The sequence below is a fragment of the Delphinapterus leucas genome, chromosome 19 (assembly GCF_059928025.1).
Source record: "Delphinapterus leucas isolate spDelLeu-1000000601 "Yukka" chromosome 19, BTC_Dleu_Yukka2, whole genome shotgun sequence".
In the NCBI taxonomy this organism is placed as follows: domain Eukaryota; kingdom Metazoa; phylum Chordata; class Mammalia; order Artiodactyla; family Monodontidae; genus Delphinapterus; species Delphinapterus leucas.
This window is the reverse complement of record NC_143147.1, coordinates 15739469-15760824: the sequence shown is the minus strand read 5'-3', so window position 1 is coordinate 15760824 and position 21356 is coordinate 15739469. Positions and strand designations below refer to the sequence as shown.

The following is a 21356-nucleotide window of genomic DNA, read 5'->3' as shown; positions in this document are numbered from 1 at the left end:
ATGAGAAGGGGGCGGGGCTGGGGCGCGGGAGGGGGGTAGGGGGGCGGTGTTTGTGTTGGAAAATCCAACTGCGCCACGGGGCGGAGCGGCCCCCCCAGCCCCGGCCTGGGAGAGGGGGGGGCCGCTCGACCCCCTGGGTGACCTTGGGGAACCTGAACACCTGGGACACCCCAGAACCAGGTAACGGGGAGCCGCGAAGGCGTCTGGAAAGGGAAACCATCTCCGCGCAGTGGGGCGGGACGCCTGAGTCGCAGGAAGGGTAGAACTGGGGATGGACGTTCGGGTCTCTGGAAAGGACGGCACTGGGAAGAAGACTGGGCGTAGGACGTCTGGGTCCCCTAGAAAAGAGCAGGGCGGGGGTGAGGGGAGAGCTGGGCGGCAGATGTCCTGGGTTCCGGATGTCGACAGGGGCCTGAAAGGACTCCCTGTTCCTCTTGGGCTGGGATTCCCCTTCCCGACCCTAGGGCGGGGGCGGGGCGCGGCGGTCCCTAACCTGAAGGGCAGGACCAAAGATCAGGGTTTGCAGTTAGGTCAGTGCGATGGCCTCTTGAGGGCGGGTGTAGTCAGGGTTGTGTCTCAGGTCCCGGGCCGCGCCAAGTCTCCCTCTGGCTCTTCCCACGGGTGAGGTATGTAGCCTCAGCTCTGACCCTCACACTGGGAGCCCCGACAGCTTCCCAGCGGTAGCCTTCGCCCCCATCCCCTCCACCGCACGTCACCTCCCTGCACTCGGCCTCACCCCGATAGTCTCCTCATCCCCGGTCCTGCCCCCACTCGTTGACACCTCACGTTCCTAGCTTCTCGCCCTTCTCGGGACCTTCTCCGCTGAACCTTCGCGACGTAGCCGCGAGATGGCGAGAGCGAGACGCACAGCGCGACTCAGGGGCCTGGGGTGGGGGATGTGGCCGTGAAAGCAGCCGAAGCCCCCCGCCCCGGCCAGAGGGAAAGGTGGGCTGAGGTGCTAGTTTGACTTCCTGTCATCTCGGTCCCCCTCACAGGAAATTGTGGTCGGGAGGGCAAAGGACATGGGCGGGTGAGGGGGTAGGGACTCCGCCTCCCGGAGCTGGGGTAAATAGTGGGGAGGGGGCACGCGGGCAGGTTGCTAAGCAACGCAGATTCGCTTCCTGTCTGCCGCGGCTTGTGGCTGATTTAGGATGGGAGACTGCGGCGAAGGTCGAGGGCAGGTCGCCTGGTTCTTGAGACAGGGAGATCCCTAGGAGGAAGCAGGGGAGCAGCGAGCGAGCTGCGCTGCCACAGAAACGGACTCGGCGTTGGTCCGGAGGGAGGCGGGACCCAGGCGCGGCGCTGAGCTCTGCTCCCCTTCCCTCCCGGGGGTTGCTTGCCCTGTTGCCAGAGTAACTGGAGAGCTAGACTCAGGAGCTGGATTCCCTAACTCTCGCGTCCGCCCAATCCGCTCCAGCGGCTGCCTCTGACATCAGGGCCTTGGCAGCCAATGTGGAGAAGGCATCGTAGAGCGACAGGAAGAGGGAAAGGGGAGGGGAAGAGGTGGAGGCTGGGAGGGGGTAGCTGCCCGGGACCCGCACGTGCACTCCCACACGCTCGCGCCCACTCCCCCTCCCCGCGCCGCACGAGCCCGAGTAACCGCCCCCCCCCCCGCGCCTGCGCGGCGAGTCAGCGCTTGCCGCTTCCCCCAGTTACCCCCATCTAGAGACTCTGTTCGCAAATTAGTACTGGGCTGCACTCACTCCTCAGCCCCGGGGGGAACCAGACGTATGGGTCCGCTAGCCTTTCTCTGGGTCTCAAGCCGTTACTGCCCAGCCTGGCGTGGGAGGAGCCAGCTACCTGTTCCCCACCAACCCCCAGCTGGCGCCCCACTCTCCCAGGTGGGCTGGGCGGAGCTGTGGTTTCCGGCCCCATATGCTCCGCCGCTGCCTTCCCGGGCTCTGGCTAAGGTTTCCTCTCCAAGACGAACGGAACGGGTATCAGCACCCCTTCCCGAGGCTTCACTCGCTCGGGCTCAGCTGCTGTTGGTGGCTGGGGAGGGCGCTGCGGGGAAGCCCCGGACGGGCCAGGTGACTTTTCCCGGACCATCACAACCCGTCTTCGCGTGAATTCCTCCCCTTTGATGTGCACCAAAACCCTTCTCATCCCTAACGTTTCTTCCCCCCCTCGCCCTGGTGCTCTTTGCACCTCCCTCGGCTCCTTTCGGGCTGCCTCTCCTGGTCTTCACTCGTCCTTCTCGTCTTCTCCCAGTTATATAACTCTTCCTCTTGCCGTGTCCTGATTTCAACTCCACAGACTCCGCCCTGGAACAGCGCGGGGAGGGGCAGGAGAGTTGGGACCCAGACAGATTCCGGCTGGCGGCCGGCTGGGGCACGGGGGATCCCGCTGATGGGAGACGGAGCCCCGCGGGACCTGGTGCCCCCGCCCCCCACCTCCCGCGCCCCACCCGAGATCTCGCCCAGGAGAGAGAAGGCACAGTATCTCTGAGAGGCGTGTCGGGACTCCGTCAGAAATGTGGGTTGGGAGGTCAGGGCTGGAGGCGGAGAGGAGGAGCCGAGAGGCCCGAGTCCAAGGGATGGGAGCCGCGTTGGGGGCAGAAGATAAGGGCGGGACGCCTGGGTTCCTTCCTTCCTCTCCTTTTTGGGTTCCCAGAATTCTTAAGGCTATTTCCCAGGAAGCTTAGCCTGAGGCTCCTCTCCGCCCCTCGGGGTCAAAGGTCTGTGTTAAAGGTGGCCTGGGATGATGTCACCATGCACGTGCCCTTTCCATTCCGGCCCCCTCCCCCTACCACACCCCCCGCCCCGAGTCCAGTTGCAACCCCGTGCCATCTTTTTTCCCTCTCCCTTCCCTTGGCCTTAGCGTCCTGCAGGTGGGAAACCCTGGCCTGGAGTCTTGTGAGGGGGAGGGGCACGGGTGTGGTGTGGTGGACTTTGCCCCTTCGCTGGGCGAAGCGAAGCCTGGGTCACTTTTCCCTAGACTGGCACAGAAGAGCTTTTCCTGCAAGACCCCCGTCCCTCCTGGAAAGAGCCTCCCAGCAGTCTTTTTACTTTCCCACCTGCTGCATTACCAAGTGTCTCATTGCCCCCGCCCCCATATTGAGTTGAAGTAGGAGTGGTTGCCAGATAGCTACCTCCCAGGAGGCATACTGTGGTATACTGCTGTGTGGTATACTGCTGGATACCAGCTCAGCCCTGACCTTAATTAATGGCACCCCACCCCCAGCCCCAACAGTGAGGAAAAGGGTCAAGAAACTGTATTAGCCTGAAAAGTCAGGGCCTTTATTCTGTGTAGGTGCGTGGATTTCTGTCTCTTGAAGGAAGGGGACTCAGTTGATAGCTATGGCTGCCCTTCTTTATTAAGTCATGGGATTGGTTATCGTATTGCAAAAAATTGGTTTCTCTTTTTGTGTACCTTAGGGCTTGGGCTGTCAGATCAGACCTGGATTCCATTCCCAGCTCTGCCACTTAGTGGCTGTAGAGACTTGGAAAGGTCACAACCTCCCTGTGCCTCATATTCTTAATCTGGAAAATTGAAATATTAATACCTACCTTCTAGGCAGTTGATAGGGAAAAAAATGAGATAATTTATGCAAAGCACTTAGCACAGTGCCTGGCACAGAATGAACACTGAATGAATGCTTGTTATAAAATGCTTATTATTGTTAAATGCTGTTATTATTTTTATTATTATGGTTGGTAGGCCTGCTTCAAACTGGCCAAGACCTTAGGAGTTCTCCAGGGAGGAGTGGAGAGTCTGTGCTAATTTGGTAGGGCGGGGGTGGGGGGGGCGGGGGGAGGGGGGGAGGGGGCTGGGGATTAGCTTCCACTGCATTGTGCACTTTATTTGATGAGGGCTTTAGTCAGATTTGTATTGCTTTCTTTGCGATTATTTTTTCCCCCTTCTTGCAGAAGAAACAGCTAAGACTGTTCCTCTGGCTGTGAAAATAAAATAATTGTATTGTGGTTCTTGATTTTTGAGCAAGACCCCAGTCCCCTCCCATGCTCTTTGGAGCCTTTCAGTTTTACAGAGGGACTCCACAGTTTCCTTTGCGGGGACAGGGCTGGCTGAGGGGTGTGTAAAAGGTTCGGGTGGGTGGGTAGAGAGACTAGTGCTGGGGGCTGGGGGGGGCGGGTAGTTAAAGGAAGAGACCGGAGGGGAGAGGAGGGAGCCTGCTGGTGGGGAGGGAGGGAGGGGAGGAGGAGGAGGAAGAGGAGGAGGAGGAGGAGGTGGAAGAGGAGGAGGAGGAGGAGGTGGAGGAGGAGGAGGAGGAGGAGGAGGAGGAGGAGGAGGAGGAGGAGGAGGAGGAGGAGGAGGAGGAGGAGGAGGGAGGGAGGGGGTTGGGGAGAGCCTGCTACAGTTCTTTGTTTGACTCCGGGACTCAGGGACGGGGAGGAGGAGGGAGGGAGGCAGAGGCTGCAAGCGCCGGGGCAGGCCCAGGAGGCAGAGGAGGGACCGTCTCCCCCGCCCCCCCAGCCCCCACTCCCCCCCCCCCCGCTGCTCCCCCCCCTCCCTACCCGGACTCCGGGGGCACCGCCGGGGGACAGACACCCAGCAGGTAACCCCGGCCTGGCTCGCCCTCCCCTCTCGGGTTTTCCTCCACACCCTCCCAGATGACCCCTTTCCCCGGTTCCGTCTCCCCGTTTCCCCCGGCCTTGCCTCTTTGCCCCCAGCCCTCCTTGTTCCATCTCCGCACTTGGGCTAGTCGCCCGCTGGCCGCGCCGCTGTCTCGTGCAGCCCAACTCCCTTCCCCTCGACCGACAGCCTGTGCGCCCCAGGTCTGCCCGCGGCACCTTTCGGGGCTCTGTCTCGCTGCTTCTCCAGGCTTTGCTTTCCTTCCGACCTGTCCCCTGGGGCTCTGAGGAAGGAGGGAGTCCCTGTCCTTTTCTCGTTTCCCCAGTTCCCCGCCCCCCAGCTCTGGCCCCTTTCTCCTTCTAGCAGTCTCTAGGGGTGGGGAGAGAACCGGAATTTGGGGGGCCCTCTGGAGGGGCAAGGGGCTATGTGTCGCGGGCGAAAGGGTCTGTGAGTGTGTTTGGGGTGGGGGCGGGGACGGTTAGAGACCCGGCTGCCTCTCTGTTGTCCCTTTAAATGGCCCTCACATTTCTGGGGACTCGTGGGGGTAGGTGGCAAGCCTCTGCCTGGGGGGCAGGGCCCTCTGTTCGTCCACACAATCAGGGGTGGTAATGATTTAAAGGGACATCCTCGGTGTGGCCGCTGCCACCCTGCGCCAGCGGGAGGGGGGAGCCGGCAGGCCTTGTCTGGGGAGGCTTGGCTGGCGAGCAGGGCATTTGAGGCTGAATCTGTTTCGGGGCCTGCCAGGTCTGGGACAGTGCTGCGGATGGGACCTGCACGGAGGGGTGACAGCTTGCCTGGGGGGCACTCAACCTGGGCCTTCTCCAGGGCCCCACCTTTGGGTTCATGGACTCCTTGGCCAAGAATCCTTGAGTCTAAACTACGGAGTCTGTCGGCCACCAGGTGGGGGCCACCGGCAGGTCTGCACGTCAGCAGCCTGTCCTGGGCACACTGGAGCTGGCCCTTCAGCTTCCCCTTTTGTTGTTTGGCTCTGTGCACAAGAAAGCCCCAGCCCCTCCCCCAGCTCCCCCTTCCCGTCCACATGCCCCCCCCCCCCCAACACACACACCCACCCCAGCTGTTGGACAGATGAATTACAGCCTCCGGCTTGGGGCCAGGGCTGGTGAGGGATTAAAGCTCTGGGGCTGGCCCTTTAAATGGCTGTTGGCCCCTCCCCCACTCTGGTGTCCAGACACCCCATACACACCCCGCTGACCCCCTTGGCTGACCCCCTTGGCTGCCCCTCACTTCTCCTCTTGGTCTGTCCTAAGGCCCCTCCCCAGCATCCCCTTCTTCCTCAACACAACCACAAATACAAATGCTACAGACTAACACACACACACACACTCACCCTCTCTCTCTCTCTCTCTCTCTCTGTTTCTCTCTCTCTCTCTTTCTCTCTCTCTGTTTCTCTCTCTCTCTCTCTCTCTCTCTCTCTCTCTCTCTCTCTCTCTGTTTCTCTCTCTCTGTTTCTCTCCCTCTCTGTTTCTCTCTCTCTTACTCACTCACTCTCTGGTCTCACATTCTGAGTGTCCCTGTCCTGGAGGGTTCCAGCCTCAAGCTCCCTTCTCCAGCAGAAGGACCTTGCCTGCCTGGCCTCCCTAGCCTGCAGCTGACCACTACCCTGGCCAGGTGAGGGGCCTTGCATGGGTCAGAAATAGCACCTCCCCTGGGGGCAGTGTCAGCAGCAGTTAAGGCAGCTTGCAGCACGTTGCATCACGGAGGCTGGGGGCTGGGGGCCTGAGCCTCTGGGGCAGGGGGAAGGATGGGGGCTGGAAGGACAGGGAATGGAGAGGCTGGACTGGGAGCCCAAGTGTCTGGGTGCTTAAGGGCAGAGAACTATGGCTAAGAGGGCAGAAAACATAGGTCTCTGAGGAGTGAGTTTGAGGTGAGGCAGACTTAGGTCTGACCCCTGGATGGACACCAGATTCTTGGCCCTGGACCTAGACACCTAACTTCTTGTCTCTGAAAGTTAGGAGGGGAGGGAGTGGGCCTCTATCACCTAATTGGGCCACACAGAGGAAGGAGGTGATGGAGAAACAGGATATGGCCTTGATGGGTAGATGGAAGGGAGGCTTGCCGCAGAGGCCACTTCCAGACCCAGGCCCAGAGTCACAGTCCTTGCTGAGGAGGAAGGCTCCTCCCTGCTGGGCCCGGTCATCTAGTCTGGCCACCTGTGCTGCTCACCAAGACCTGCCTGCACCAGCCTGAGGGAAGGAGAGGGGGCAGAGTCCAGAAGGTGGGGTTGTCTGGTGTCTTGATAAGGTTAGGGAGGAGGCAGAACTGAAGGAAGAGTTTCTGTGAGCCTGAGGCCAGGACTGAAGCTGACCTGGGTGCAGATGTCAGAGGCAGTTAGGGCTACCCTGGGGCCAAGGACTCTCAGCAGGAGGGTCCAGTCAGAAGAGGGATCATGGGTTGGGCGTCCACTGTGGACTTAACCAGATGCTGTAGCATGCTCCCCTCACTCCCTGGTCCAGGCTGCTTCCGAAAGGGGAAGGCTGGAGGACCACTCTTGGGTTGGCTTTTTCTGGTTGCCATGGAAACAGATTCTCTCATCCCATCTGACCACCAGAGCCAGGTTTCTCCTCAATAAGGGGACAGGGGGCATAGGAAAATTCTCCAGCTTGGGAGATCCCACCTCTAACTGGCTTTTTTCTTTTAGGTTCCCCCAGGCACCATGCCAGCCCCATAGTACCACCCACCCCACCCACTGTGGTCTGCTGCACCCTACTGCTGGGGCGCTGGTTCCAATGAGACAGGGCACACCAAACTCCCATCTGGTAAGTCCTGCCCCTGAGCAATGCAGCGCCTCCCCGCAACAGTCCAGCTCTGCGCCATATGCAAGAAGGATTGATGTGATCTAGATCATGCCCACTCCTCAGAATGGTCCAGTCCAACTCTGAGCATCCCCCCCACCATGAGGTGGTTGAGTGGTTCAGTCTTCCTCATTTATGGAGCTCCCCTCTGTTGCCTATGAATGGTTCATCCCTGTACTTCACCAGCCTCTCAACTACCTCCAAAAAATCACCCCCCCTTCCCCCTCCCCACCAGTGCTACAACTCAGTTACTTACTAAATTGAATTAACCTGGGGTTTGTAGGCCCGAAAGTAGAGATAAGATACCTGGAGGGATTTATTTATTTTTAATTTTTTGGAATGAGGAGGGCTTTGCCCCTATAATAGTTGTTGAACAGCCTGGCTTATGGAGGGTGATCGGGAACTGATTTGGAGAGATACTGGAGGCCATTGTCACAGAAACCTGCCGTTGCCATGGCAGTCTTGGCATTCCCACCCTTCCTTCCAGATCCCTTCGGTTCCTTTCTCTCCCTACTGCACCACAGCATTTGCCGCATACATCCTAAATCTTACTCCTCTTGTGCTTCCCTCTCTCTTTCTGCCACTTCTCTGCCTAAGGCCCTGCTCCATCCCATCCCCCATTCTTCTGTAGGAGAAAAGAGGGTACCTAAGCCAGAGACTTAAGTTCTCTGAGTGTGTGTTGCTCTTCTCCACTTCTCACTAAGTTTTGAGTGGGATTGTTTTCTTCTATGTATCTCTCACTATTTGGCGAGATGGTTTGCACATTGGGGTGCCTCAGTGGAATTGCGTTGAATGAATGTGTTAACTGAATGAGCTTCAGGGCCAAGAAACCAATGGCTTCTGAGAAATGCTGCACAGCCTCCTACCTACACCTTCTCTAGAGACATAAGACATTTGGGATGGTACTGTGGGGGAGAGCTGAGGGGCAGGCTGACCTAGGAAATGTCCTGTGAGGATAAAACCAACAGAGAATAGTACAGAGGCATTATAGAAGAGTGGTAAGAATAAGGCTCTGGAAAGAAGCCTAGCTCTTACTCTTTCTTGTGGAATGACCTTGACAGAGTTATATAACCTCTCTGAGCCTCAATTACCTCATCTGTAAAATGGGGTAGTACTAGGTCAGGTTCTGGAGAGGAGTTTTTTAAAATGTATATAAAGTGCTTAACACAGTACCTGGCATGTTATAAGTATTCACTAAATGCTAGCAATTACCATCACAATGGGAGCCACAGGGAGCTGTGAGGATAAGTGAGGATGTTGAGGAATAGGACAGAACTTAAATGAAGGCACCCAGACCTCCAAATGCTTGACTCAAACAGAAGGATCACTGATCCAGTAAGACATCAGGATTCAGGGGAGTGGGGCGAGGAGTCTGCCGGGTCAGCCTGCTCCAGTGTTTCCCTGACTCTGTTCAGGAACATGAAGGCAAACACAGAAGGGCATGTGCAGAGAGACACACGTGATCACGGCAAGTGATGCAGAGGCAGTCCCAGACAAAAGACCGAGACAGGAGCCAGGCAGACACACAGACAGAGACAGCCCCTCGGAGTCGTGTAGACAGGCATAATGACAGGAACGCATCAGACACAGGCACTGATGGAGACAAGATGAGCAGATATGCAGGTGCACACGGAGACAGACACCGGGACTCATACACAGCCGACCTTGTCAGAGAGACTGGTGAACACAGCGGTCCAGTCAGAGGCAGACACAAGGCTCGCAGTGACACATAGCGGGCCAGGGCCGGCACTGTCACTTCTCGGTGGGGGGCGGGGAGGGGCCAGCAGCGAGGGAAGGCTGGGGAAGGGAATCCCGAGCGGGCGGCCTGCCCGGGGTGGCTGAGTCAGAGCGGAGCCCCAGCCGGCGGCCCTCCCCTACGCCTCCCCCTCCCCCAGGTAAGAAGCGAGCTGTAACCCCTCGCTTCCACCAGGCAGAACGGAGCCTGACAGGGAGCGGGACGCGGCAGGGTTCCGGGCCGGCCCCACCTCCTCGCGCGTGCCGCGTGCCTGCTAACTCCCTGCTCGGTAATACCCTAATTGCGGGGTCTTGTCTTTGGCCGGCACGTGAATCTGCGTGCTCACGTCTGGACCCTCATCCCGCGCGGCGGGAGCGGTGTGCGGAGGGGCTCCTGCGGCCTGGAGCCCAGAGAGAGTTAAGTGGGTGTGTTTGATAGAGTGGGTCCCTCTCGGGGCGCTAGGGGAGGGGGCCGGTTAAAGTCCCCGAGTCCAGAGCCCGGATGGAGGGGGCGGAGCTGGGCTTAGCCGGGAGTGCCCGGATGGAGAGGGCGTGGCCTCGGCAGGAGCAGAATTAACCCTTTCTGAGCGGCTGACTCCCAGTACTGTGGGTCCGACTGGAGAGGCTGGAATGCCTGCCCCAGAAGTATACCGTCCTCTTTGGCCGTGTGCGTCTACCTCTCATCTGTCTTTGAGGAGTCTCTGGGTGTCTGTCTTTGTGCCTGCCGGTGATTGTCCCCTCCCCTGGGTTAGTACGGACGCCAAGAGTCGGGGAGGGCTATTCCTGCCCCAAAGCGAGAGTGGAGGTGAGAGTGGACCGCGAGCCGGCTGCTGGCGCCTGGGGAACAGGTGTGACCGCGGCGTCGGGGCTGCCCGGCGTGGGGAGGGGCCGTCATGGGGGAAGACGAGAGGGGAAATTCCGCGGGACCGGTGGGGAGCGGTGTGTGGGCTGAGTTGTGTCTGCCTCTGACTGTGTGTGTCTGTGTGTGTTCAGGGAGGCGGGGGCTGAGTCAGTGGGAATAGGGGAAGGTTTTCTGGGTGACTCACGCTCCCCCACCCCAAGCCTGAATCAGACCCCGAGGGAGGGCTTTGTACAGGAGGCGGATGGGAAGTCAGGCGCCTGGGTCCCTGGTGGGGACAAGGATCCGAGGTGGTTGGCGAGAGTGTGTGTGTTTAGTGTACAGGAAGTTTTTGTTCTCAAGTGAGGGCTGCTGTATTCCGAGTACCGGCGTAGGGGTTTGTGGATAGAGGTGGAAAGGGGCTGGCCGACGGGACTCGCTGTTTTAGGGAAAGCTGAGTCAGTTCCCCGTGGGAAAGGGGAAGTGGTAGAGGGGAAGTGTCATCATCGCAGAAGGGGAAGCTGCATTTCCTGGCAACTGGCAGCGCCCTCGGCACCACTTCCCAATCGGGGATCTGTTCCTCTGATGTCTGGACCCCGGGTTCCCCGTTTTCGCATGTCTGGTCCATGGGTCCCGGGACTTAGGTGGGGGCAGCTGGCCAGGGCTATGCTTGACCGCAGTTAAGCGCTGTACTTGGCCCAGGGCTTGGTAACTGACATAAAGGCTGTATGGTGAGGAGAGAGAGTTCTGACCGAAACTCCGCGTGAACCGCGGAGAGGGTCCGCAGAGCCCAAGCGCCTACTAGGGCTCGCCGGGGAGTGGCATGCCGGGACCTGTAGGGTCCAAGCGCTTGCGTGCAAACAGACGACCTTGCCCTTCAGATCGAGGACTGTTTTCACCAGAAACCCGAATGCCCTTGTGGGCTGGGTGGAAATTTCCCCACAGCTCAGACTTCTCTCGGCGAAGGCGAACTTTCCAGCCGCCCCCAGCCCCTCGTCGCGCGTTCTCCCCCGGCTTCCTGCCCGGCGCTAGCTCCAGCTGGAGCGCTGGCCCCGCCCCCGCCGCTTTGTACTCTACACTCGCCTCTCGCAGCTCTTTGTACTCTAGACTCTCAATGGACCGATCCCGGGAGCGGAGCCGGCTTCCTACCTGCGGGGACGCGGGGTAGGCGAGCAGGACGCGCGGGGACCGAGATCCTGGGCTCAGAGAGGCGAGAAGGAAGAACTGGGGCTAAAGGGAAGGTGCCCAGGAAGGGGAGCGCTGCTCCCGTCGTAGGTCGAGCCAGCACCGACGGGAAGGGGTTGGGGGGGGGTGAAGGAGGAAGTGAAACGGGTTCTGGGTTCTTTAAGGGAGTGGGCGGTGAGAGTGGGACAAGGGTGATGTCACCGCCGGGCGGGCCCCGCCCTCCTCCTTCCTCCCTCCTTCCTCCCTCCCGAAGGACCCCCCCCCGTACTCTTACACACGCCGCTTCCGCTGCGCAAGTAGCCACGTCACGGGCAACCCCCGAAATCCCCCCTCCCTTGGGGGGCGGGGGCCACGTGGGCCGTGGGGAGCCGCGTGGCCCCGGCGGGGAAGGGCACAGAGGATACGGGAGCCACGCGAGAGGGGCCACTCGGGACCGCTGTGCGCGACTTCTCAGAAGTTGGGGGATTAGAGGACGGTTTTGGTTTTGGGGGTCGGTTGGTATTGAAGGCCTACAGAGCCAGGGGAAGTGGAGGAGCTGAAGGAACTGGGTATGAAGCTGGGGGCTTGACCATGGTTTGGGATGGGGGTCAGGCGTGGTGGGTGGAGCGCTCTGATCGCGGCGCGGGCAGGTTTGGGTGCCTTAGAAGTCGCCGTGAGTGGCCAGCCTTAAACAGTTCCTAGGGGGTGGGGAGGTCAGGCACTGGGCGAGGTGAAGTGAGGAGGGGGAGCGCCGCCTGTGTCGGCGTTGTGCATCCGTCTGCTGTCCGTCGGTGTTAGGCGGCGGGGTAGGGGGCGTTTCGGGCGGTCTAACGCGGACTACCGGCGGCTCTGTGGGCGCGTGGGACTTGCGGGTAGCTCCATGCCCCAGGCCGGCCCGAACGTGCGACCCGCCGCCTTCACCCGCACGGGTTTCAGGCTCCGCTTGCCTCGACCGGCCTAGTGTCAGCTTGGAGATGGAGACCCTAGGTGGGAGCCGCGGGGTCACGTCGGGGTCACCCCGGGCAGAGCCTGTCTGACCGGCTCCGCCGCCCCTCCTCCCCCGGCAGCGGCCGGGCTAACCTCGCTCCTATTGGTCCCGGCCAGGCTGTTACTGAGGCGGAGACACGGGTGATGATTGGCTTTCTGGGGAGAGAGGAAGTCCTGTGATTGGTCAGGTCTCCGGAGCTCGCCGACGCCGGGAGAGAAAGCTCCCACGGAGGCCGGGTAAGCGGCCGCAGCGCTGCAGCTCGGCCCGCGGGGCTCCCTGCTGGAAGCCTAGCAGCGCAGCCACCCCATCGCACCTACTGGCCCTCCCGCTGCCCCCACTCCCCTGAGGCTCCTTAGGCCGGGTGGGCCGCTCCTCAGGGATAGTCAGCCTTGCGCAGATCACAGACCTGTGGGCGCCACAGCCAGGCCAACCCAGCCCAGCCCAGCCCAGCCTAGCCTGCGGCCCCGACTGTGCGCTGGCCCGCTCACCCTACTCCTTTCCCCCTCCTCTCCGTAGAATTGGCTGTGAAAGGCCCTGGGCGACCATCTGGGGGCAGTGGGCACTCCTGTCAGAGCGGCTGGAGCCGGACCATCGCCCCAAGGAGCTGGGGCAGGGGGCCGTGCCCGATCTCTGGGGCCACTGCTGACCTGGTAAGGGAAGACTGGGGCCGCGTCGGCTGTGTGTACCCTGACAGCTCAGTCTCTGTTCCCAGTAGGATCATAATCTCTTCTCCTTGACACAGGCTGGATGCATCGGGCAGTGGACCCTGCAGGGGCCCGCGCTGCACGGGAAGCCTTTGCCCTTGGGGGCTTGAGCTGTGCTGGGGCCTGGAGCTCCTGCCCGCCCCATCCCCCTCCTCGGAGCGCATGGCTGCCTGGAGGCAGGTGAGAACTTGGTCTGTCTCTCTGCCTCCAGGCACTCCTCTTCCAATCTCTGCTCCTCAGTCTCTGTGTCACTCTCATTTCTGCCATCCCATGAGCCTCAGTGCAGTCCTCAGCTGCTTTCTCTTGTTTCCTCAGTCCCCTCCTTCCTAGGTAGGGACAAGACTTCCAGCTTGCTGTACATTAACAGAGCCCTTCTCTCTCCAGGTGCTCTGCCAGCATCGGGCAGCCCCCACTCCCTGCTCCCCTACCTCCTTCACACGGCAGTAGCTCTGGCCACCCCAACAAACCGTATTATGCTCCAGGGTGAGTGAGGATTGAAAGGTGCTGGGGATGGGAGGTAAGGCCGGGGCCTTAAAAGAGTTCGCCAAGCCTTGCCACCTCCCCACCCCTTCTGCTCTGTAGGACACCCACCCCAAGACCCCTCCATGGGAAGCTGGAATCCCTGCATGGCTGTGTGCAGGCATTGCTCCGGGAGCCGGCCCAGCCGGGGCTGTGGGAGCAGCTTGGGCAGCTGTACGAGTCAGAGCACGACAGTGAGGAGGCTGTACGCTGCTACCACAGCGCCCTTCGATACGGAGGAAGCTTGGCTGAGCTGGGGCCCCACGTCGGCCGACTACAGCAGGTGGGATGAGGCAGGACACAGGGGGCTAGGATTGTGCGTTCTGACTCAGTGCCCTCGTCTTACGTCTGCCTCTGCCCTGTGCTCTGCACTCTTCCCCCACCTCCTCAGGCCCAGCTCTGGAACTTTCATGCCGGCTCCTGCCAGCACCGACCCAAGGTCCTGCCTCCCCTGGAGCAAGTGTGGAACTTGTTGCACCTTGAGGTGAGGCTGGGACTGGGCGGGCTAGGGAGGAGGGCCGGGCCAGGTCTGCACCGGTACCATTCTCTCTCCTGTTTCCGTCCTCAGCACAAACGGAACTATGGGGCCAAGCGGGGGGGTCCCCCGGTGAAGCGAGCCGCCGAACCCCCGGTGGTGCAGCCTATGCCTCCTGCAGCACTCTCAGGCCCCTCGGGGGAGGAGGGCCTCAGCCCTGGAGGCAAACGCAGGAGAGGCTGCAACTCTGAGCAGGTATGATTGTATGTGGGTGGGCCAGCAGCGAGTGGGCTGGGGCGAGGAGTGGGACTCTCACACTCTGTTTTCTTCCAGACTGGCCTTCCCCCAGGGCTGCCGCTGCCTCCGCCACCATTACCCCCAGCCCCACCCCCGCCTGGCCTAGCCACCAGCCCTCCATTCCAGCTGACCAAGCCAGGGCTGTGGAGTACCCCGCATGGAGATGCATGGGGCCCCGAGCGCAAGGGTTCAGCACCCCCAGAGCGCCAGGTGAGCACCTCTCTGTGGCCCCCTCACCTCTTACCTCCAGCCCCTGTGTCCTTCGTTCCTCACGCAGTGTCCTCATTTCTCGCCCACAGGAGCAGCGGCACTCGCTGCCTCACCCATATCCATACCCAGCTCCGGCCTACCCTGTGCATCCCCCCGGCCACCGGCTGGTCCCGGCTGCACCCCCAGGCCCCCGCCCCCCAGGAGCAGAGAGCCATGGCTGCCCACCTGCCACCCGTCCCCCCGGAAGTGACCTTAGAGAGAGCAGAGTTCAGAGGTCGCGGATGGACTCCAGCGTTTCACCAGCAGCAACCACCGCCTGCGTGCCTTACGCCCCTTCCCGGCCCCCTGGCCCCCCCGGCACCACCACCAGCAGCAGTAGCAGCAGCAGCAGCCCTGGTCTCCGGGGCGTGGAGCCGAGCCCAGGCATTGTGAGTGACAACTGCAGGTGGCGGGCGGAGCGGTGGGGGGGACGAGTGGAGCTGGTCTAGGGTGGCTGGAGCAGCCCTCTGACCACCGCCGTCCTACACTTGCAGCCCGGTGCTGACCATTACCAAACTCCCGCGCTGGAGGTCTCCTCTCACCAAGGCCGCCTTGGGCCCTCAGCACACAGTAGTCGGAAACCATTCCTGGCGGCTCCCGCTGCCACTCCCCACCTGTCCCTGCCACCTGGCCCCTCCTCACCTCCTCCTCCCCCTTGTCCCCGCCTCTTACGCCCTCCACCCCCCCCTGCCTGGCTGAAGGGCCCAGCCTGCCGAGCAGCCCGTGAGGATGGAGAGATCTTAGACGAGCTCTTCTTCGGGGCTGAGGGACGCCCCCGCCCTCCCCCGCCACCCCTCCCCCACCGCGAGGGCTTCTTGGGACCTCCGGCCCCCCGCTTTTCTGTGGGCACTCAGGATTCGCACACCCCTCCCGCTCCCCCAACCACCAGCAGCAGCAACAGTGGCAGCCACAGCAGCAGCCCTACTGGGCCTGTGTCCTTCCCTACACCTTCCTATTTGGCCAGAAGTATGGACCCCCTTCCCCGCCCCCCCAGCCCAACACTGAGCCCCCAGGACCCACCTCTTGCACCCCTGACTCTTGCCCTGCCTCCAGCCCCTCCCTCCTCTTGCCACCAGAATACCTCAGGAAGCTTCAGGCACCCGGAGAGCCCTCGGCCCAGGGTCTCCTTCCCAAAGACCCCCGAGGGGGGGCCGGGGCCATCCCCAGGCCCCCTGAATAAAGCCCCCCAGCCTGTGCCGCCCAGGGTTGGGGAGCTGCCTGCCCGAGGCCCTCGACTCTTTGATTTCCCCCCTACCCCACTGGAGGACCAGTTTGAGGAGCCAGCTGAATTCAAGATCCTACCTGATGGGCTGGCCAACATCATGAAGATGCTGGATGAATCCATTCGCAAGGAGGAGGAGCAGCAACGACACGAGGCAGGCGTGGTCCCCCCACCTCCTCTGAAGGAGCCCTTTACATCTCTGCAGCCTCCATTCCCCACTGACACAGCCCCAGCCACCACTGCTGCCACGGCCGCTGCCGCCACCACCCCGGCCACCCAGGAAGAGGAGAAGAAGCCACCACCAGCCCTGCCACCACCGCCGCCTCTAGCCAAGTTCCCGTCACCACCCCAGCCACCGCCAACTGCGCGAGCCCCACCAGCCAGCCCGGCCAACCTGCTCAAGTCCTTGGCCTCCGTGCTGGAAGGACAAAAGTACTGTTACCGGGGGACTGGAGCAGCTGTTCCCACCCGGCCTGGGCCCTTGCCCACCACTCAGTATTCCCCCGGTTCCTCTTCAGGTGCTACCGCCCCACCGCCCACCTCCGCGGCCCCGAGCGCCCAGGGCTCCCCACAGCCCTCCGCTTCCTCGTCATCTCAGTTCTCTACCTCAGGCGGGCCCTGGGCCCGGGAGCGCAGGGCGGGCGAAGAGCCAGCCCCGGGCCCCATGACCCCCGCACCCCCGCCCCCACCCCTGCCGCTGCCCCCTGCTCGCTCTGAGTCTGAGGTGCTAGAAGAGATAAGTCGGGCCTGTGAGACCCTTGTGGAGCGGGTGGGCCGGAGCACCGCAGACCCGGCCGACCCAGTGGACACGGCAGATCGAGCGGACAGCGGGACTGAGCGACTGCAGCCCCCAGCTCAGGCCAAGGAGGAGAGCGGTGGGGTGGCGGCCGCGGCACGACCAGGGAGCAGCAAGAGGCGGCAGAAGGAGCACCGGCGGCACCGGCGGGCCTGTAAGGACAGTGTGGGTCGGCGGCCCCGGGAGGGCAGGGCCAAGGCCAAGGCCAAGGCCAAGGCCCCCAAAGAAAAGAGCCGCCGAGTGCTGGGGAACCTGGACCTGCAGAGCGAGGAGATCCAGGGTCGTGAGAAGGCCCGGCCGGATCTGGGCGGGGCCTCCAAGGCCAAGCCGCCCGTAGCTCCGGGCCCTCCGCCAGTTCCTGCACCCTCTGTCCAGCCCACACCCCCGGCAGCCCCTGTCCCTGGGAAGAAGGCTCGGGAGGAAGCTCCGGGGCCACTGGGTGTCAGCCGGGCTGACATGCTGAAGCTGCGCTCACTTAGTGAAGGGCCCCCCAAGGAGCTGAAGATCCGGCTCATCAAAGTAGAAAGTGGTGACAAGGAGACCTTCATCGCCTCGGAGGTGGAAGAGCGGAGGCTGCGGATGGCAGACCTCACCATCAGCCACTGTGCTGCCGACGTCGTGAGGGCCAGCAAGTGAGTGGCGGGGGGCTGTCACCGCTGAGGCTGCTGGCCTGGCCCTGCGGGAGGCTCCCTTCCCCCAGCACACTGATATTCCTGTTCTCATCTCACTGTCCTTCTACAGGAATGCCAAGGTGAAAGGGAAGTTTCGGGAGTCCTACCTTTCCCCTGCACAGTCTGTGAAACCGAAGATCAACTCGGAGGAGAAGCTGCCCCGGGAAAAACTGAACCCGCCCACACCCAGCATCTATGTATGAGTGCCCTGCGTGTTCAGAACCGCCCCTGCCTGAGGGTTCTAGGACAGTGTTGGGACTGTTGGGGGGCCCTGAGCCTGGGACGGGGCTCTGACCTCAGCCCTGTCTCCTGGTTGTCCCGCAGCTGGAGAGTAAACGGGACGCCTTCTCGCCGGTGCTGCTGCAGTTCTGTACAGACCCTCGAAATCCCATCACCGTGATCCGGGGCCTGGCAGGCTCCCTGCGGCTCAGTGAGTATGGAGGTGGAAAGACGTGGGGAGGGCTGCGAGGATCTGGGGCTTTGGGGCCCTCAGAGAGCCCCCGCTCTGGAAGACCCAGGGCCACAGCTGTAGTGAGCTCTCCTCAGTCACGTGTAAGCCATATTTGAAGAGTGCTCTGAGTGATGGGTCAGCTGACCTCAGGCTTTCCTCCCCCCATCTGTCTGTCCCCAGCAGTAGGCAGGTGGGAAGGGGATGTATCTCGGGATCTGGTTAGAGTCACTTCTGGTTTTCTTGGTGATTAAGGTTGTGTAAAATCCAAGGAGACTCATGGTTTGGGGCTTTCTCTTTTTCAACCTTTTATTGTGCACAATTTCAAACACCTTCCAAAGTAAAAGGAAACCATACTGAGTTATAAAACGTAATCCTGTTTCCTGTAAAAATTAATCTTGTTTCCTTGTAGCCTTCTCTTACCCACATATCTTCCCTTTCCTCCAGTGTTACTGAAGCACGGCCTAGGCTTTTACTTGATGAAATCTTTCATTGGATCCAATGAAAACTTAAACTGTTATTCATTGAGCAGCTATTGTGTGCCAGGTGCTTTGCACATGTGGCCTCATGGACACCTGAGGACTCTGGGGGAGGGGCTGGGACTCAGAGCATCAGTGGGAGAAAGGGGGTTGGTTATGATGCAGGTAAAGGCCAGGCCCTGGGAGGGCCAACCCTCCCAGCTTCATGAGGGGCTGGGGTTCTCGCCTGTTCTTCCTTGGCTGAGCTCTGAGAAGCCTGTGTCCACTGCGTCAGAGTCTTGGGGAGCAAGAAGGGAGAGGGTGAGTTGGGGCCTTGCTCCCCGCCCTCTGCCCCTGCCCCAACACTCTGCTCGGCCCTCCCTTGCAGACTTGGGCCTCTTCTCCACCAAGACGCTGGTGGAGGCCAGTGGTGAGCACACGGTGGAGGTGCGCACCCAGGTGCAGCAGCCCTCAGATGAGAACTGGGACCTGACAGGCACGCGACAGATCTGGCCCTGCGAGAGCTCCCGTTCCCACACCACCATTGCCAAGTACGCGCAGTACCAGGCCTCATCCTTCCAAGAGTCCCTGCAGGTGAGAGGCGCGCACGGGCAGAGGTAGGGGGTGTGGAATCAGGGGACTTGGAGCCCCAGCTGCGGTGGGAGGGCTCCTGGAAGGCCGCTGACCCAGGCCTGCCTACCCCTGTGACCAAGCAGGAGGAGAAGGAGAGTGAGGACGAGGAGTCCGAGGAGCCGGACAGCACCACGGGAACCCCTCCTAGGTAGGGACGCTTTGCCTCTGCCCTTCAGGACTCCTTCCTTTCCCTGCGCTTCCCCACCAACCTGTGCTCTTTGCCCTCGCAGCAGCGCACCGGATCCGAAGAACCATCACATCATCAAGTTTGGCACCAACATCGACCTGTCCGATGCCAAGCGGTCAGTGGGGCTGAGGCCAGCAAGCTGGGGCGGGAGTGCTGATGGGTCAGCAGAGTCGGGGTAGCTGCTCACTTCTGTTGCCTCCCTCGCCACGGCAGGTGGAAGCCCCAGCTGCAGGAGCTGCTGAAGCTGCCCGCCTTCATGCGGGTAACCTCCACGGGCAACATGCTGAGCCACGTGGGCCACACCATCCTGGGCATGAACACAGTGCAGCTGTACATGAAGGTCCCAGGCAGCCGAACGCCAGGTGCGCTCTTCACGGGGCTGCGGAGTGCGTCGCGAGCGCGAGGAGCGCGGGGGGCGGGGCTGCCGCCAGCGCTCCTCCGTCAACCAATGAGTGCGCGACAAGCCCGGCTCCGACCAACCGTGCAGTTCTCTGTTGCCCCCTTCAGGCCATCAGGAGAACAACAACTTCTGCTCGGTCAACATCAACATTGGCCCAGGAGACTGCGAGTGGTTCGCGGTGCACGAGCACTACTGGGAGACCATCAGCGCTTTCTGCGACCGGTGCGCGCCGCCCTCCTCGGGCAGATAGACCCCCCACGCCCCGTCCCTGGATTCCCAGATTTCCATCTGACCCTGTGGCCACCCTCCAGGCATGGCGTGGACTACCTGACGGGTTCCTGGTGGCCAATCCTGGATGACCTCTATGCTTCCAACATCCCTGTGTACCGCTTCGTGCAGCGCCCCGGAGACCTTGTGTGGATTAATGCGGGGACCGTGCACTGGGTGCAGGCCACCGGCTGGTGCAACAACATCGCCTGGAACGTGGGGCCCCTCACCGGTGAGGGGGCGGGGCCGGTGGTGGGGTGAGCCACTCAGCGGTGAGGGGCTGGGGCCCCTGGGGAGTGAGCCCCGTGGGGGGGGGGGCGGGTTTGGAGGGCGCCAGGCCAGCCGTGAGGGAAGGGGCGGGGGCCCAAGTGTCTCGGGCTGTTGGGGAATCCTGTCATGACCCTCTCTGGCCCGCAGCCTATCAGTACCAGCTGGCCCTGGAACGATACGAGTGGAACGAGGTGAAGAACGTCAAATCCATCGTGCCCATGATTCACGTGTCCTGGAACGTGGCTCGCACGGTCAAAATCAGCGACCCCGACTTGTTCAAGATGATCAAGTGAGGGAGGGCCCTGTTTGGGTGGGAGCCCATCTCCATCCGACCTGGCCCGCCTTGTTCTTCCTTGTTACAACCCCTCCTCCCCCACCGCTCCACCTTTTGCCGCGTGCCTTGCAGGGCTGCCGTGCTGGGCGGGTGACAAGGCCCCTGCCCGCCCCTGCCCTGAGGAGCTTTGTTTTCCAGTGGTCCAAGTAGACAAAAACCACATAAAACCTCCACTGTGACGGGGATGTGTCGGGGCTGTGACCCGGCCCGAAGTGGGGAGGCCCCGCCCCGCCCCGCCCCGCCTCACCACCTCGCCCCGCCCTTAGGTTCTGCCTTCTGCAGTCCATGAAGCACTGCCAGGTGCAGCGGGAGAGCCTGGTGCGGGCCGGGAAGAAAATCGCCTACCAGGGCCGGGTCAAGGACGAGCCCGCCTACTACTGCAACGAGTGCGACGTGAGTGCGCCCTCTCTCCCTCGCGCGTTTCCTCGGAGGGAGGCGCTCGCCTCCGGCCTCCCTCCCTCTCCCCCCACTCCCTCCCTCCCCTTGACCGCCGCCTCCTCCCCGCCGCAGGTGGAGGTGTTCAACATCCTGTTCGTGACGAGTGAGAACGGCAGCCGCAACACGTACCTGGTGCACTGCGAGGCCTGTGCGCGGCGCCGCAGCGCAGGCCTGCAGGGCGTGGTGGTGCTGGAGCAGTACCGCACGGAGGAGCTGGCGCAGGCCTACGACGCCTTCACGCTGGTGAGGGCCCGGCGGGGCGGGGACCCGAGGGGGCGCCGGGGCGGGCCGGGCCGGGGGTGGGCGATCGCGCATCCTGAGCTCCGCCTGCTCTCTCCCGCAGGCCCCGGCCAGCACGTCGCGATGAGGCCGGACGCCCCGCCCGCCTGCCCGCCCGCAGGGCGCCGCGGGGCCACCAGCACACGCCTGGGCTGGACCTAGGTCCCGCCTCTGGCCGGGAAGGGGGGTCGGGCCCAGCCCTTCCACCCCATTGGCAGCTCCCCTCACCTAATTTATTAAGAAAAAGAATTTTTTAAAAAACAAATATGAGGAAAAAAGGAAAAAAAATGGGAGACGGGGAAGGGGGCTGGTAGCCCCTCGCCCACCAGCGCCTCCCCTCACCGACTTTGGCCTTTCTAGCAACAGACACAAGGACCAGGCTCCGGCGGCGGCGGGGGTCACATACGGGTTCCCTCACGCCTGCCAGCCGCCCGCCCGGCGCAGATGCACGCGGCTCGTGTATGTACATAGACGTTACGGCAGCCGAGGTTTTTAATGAGATTCTTTGTATGGGCTTTACCCCTCCCCCAGAACCTCCTTTTTTACTTCCAGTGCTAGCTGTGACCCCTGTACATGTCTCTTGTTTATTCACTTGGTTATGATTTGTATTTTCTGGGTTTTTTGTTTGTTTTGGTTTTT

At 61.8% G+C, this 21356-nt stretch overlaps 1 protein-coding gene across 7 annotated transcripts; it reads left to right on the top strand.

Moving 5' to 3' along the window:
* The first annotated feature begins 64 nt into the window (after positions 1–64).
* LOC149744786 (lysine-specific demethylase 6B) lies at positions 65–21314 on the top strand. 7 transcript variants are annotated; one of them, XM_089899846.1, is made up of 24 exons: positions 65–180; positions 7193–7310; positions 12187–12306; positions 12587–12720; positions 12813–12954; positions 13159–13257; positions 13357–13576; positions 13685–13777; positions 13862–14023; positions 14102–14275; positions 14365–14703; positions 14809–16964; positions 17074–17200; positions 17328–17433; positions 18298–18503; positions 18623–18690; positions 18773–18844; positions 18943–19091; positions 19237–19351; positions 19441–19628; positions 19814–19955; positions 20267–20393; positions 20511–20681; positions 20782–21314. In XM_089899846.1, exons 5-24 carry the CDS (start codon positions 12818–12820, stop codon positions 20803–20805), a joined length of 4875 nt encoding a protein of 1624 aa, XP_089755972.1. In that variant the 5' UTR covers positions 65–180; positions 7193–7310; positions 12187–12306; positions 12587–12720; positions 12813–12817; the 3' UTR covers positions 20806–21314. The 7 variants fall into 7 exon arrangements, with proteins under 7 accessions (XP_089755972.1, XP_089755971.1, XP_089755977.1 ...); XM_089899845.1 differs by lacking the exon at positions 65–180 and adding an exon at positions 5643–6162; XM_089899851.1 differs by lacking the exon at positions 65–180 and adding an exon at positions 5644–6162 and having other exon boundaries at positions 18626–18690.
* Positions 21315–21356: the final 42 nt, after the last annotated feature.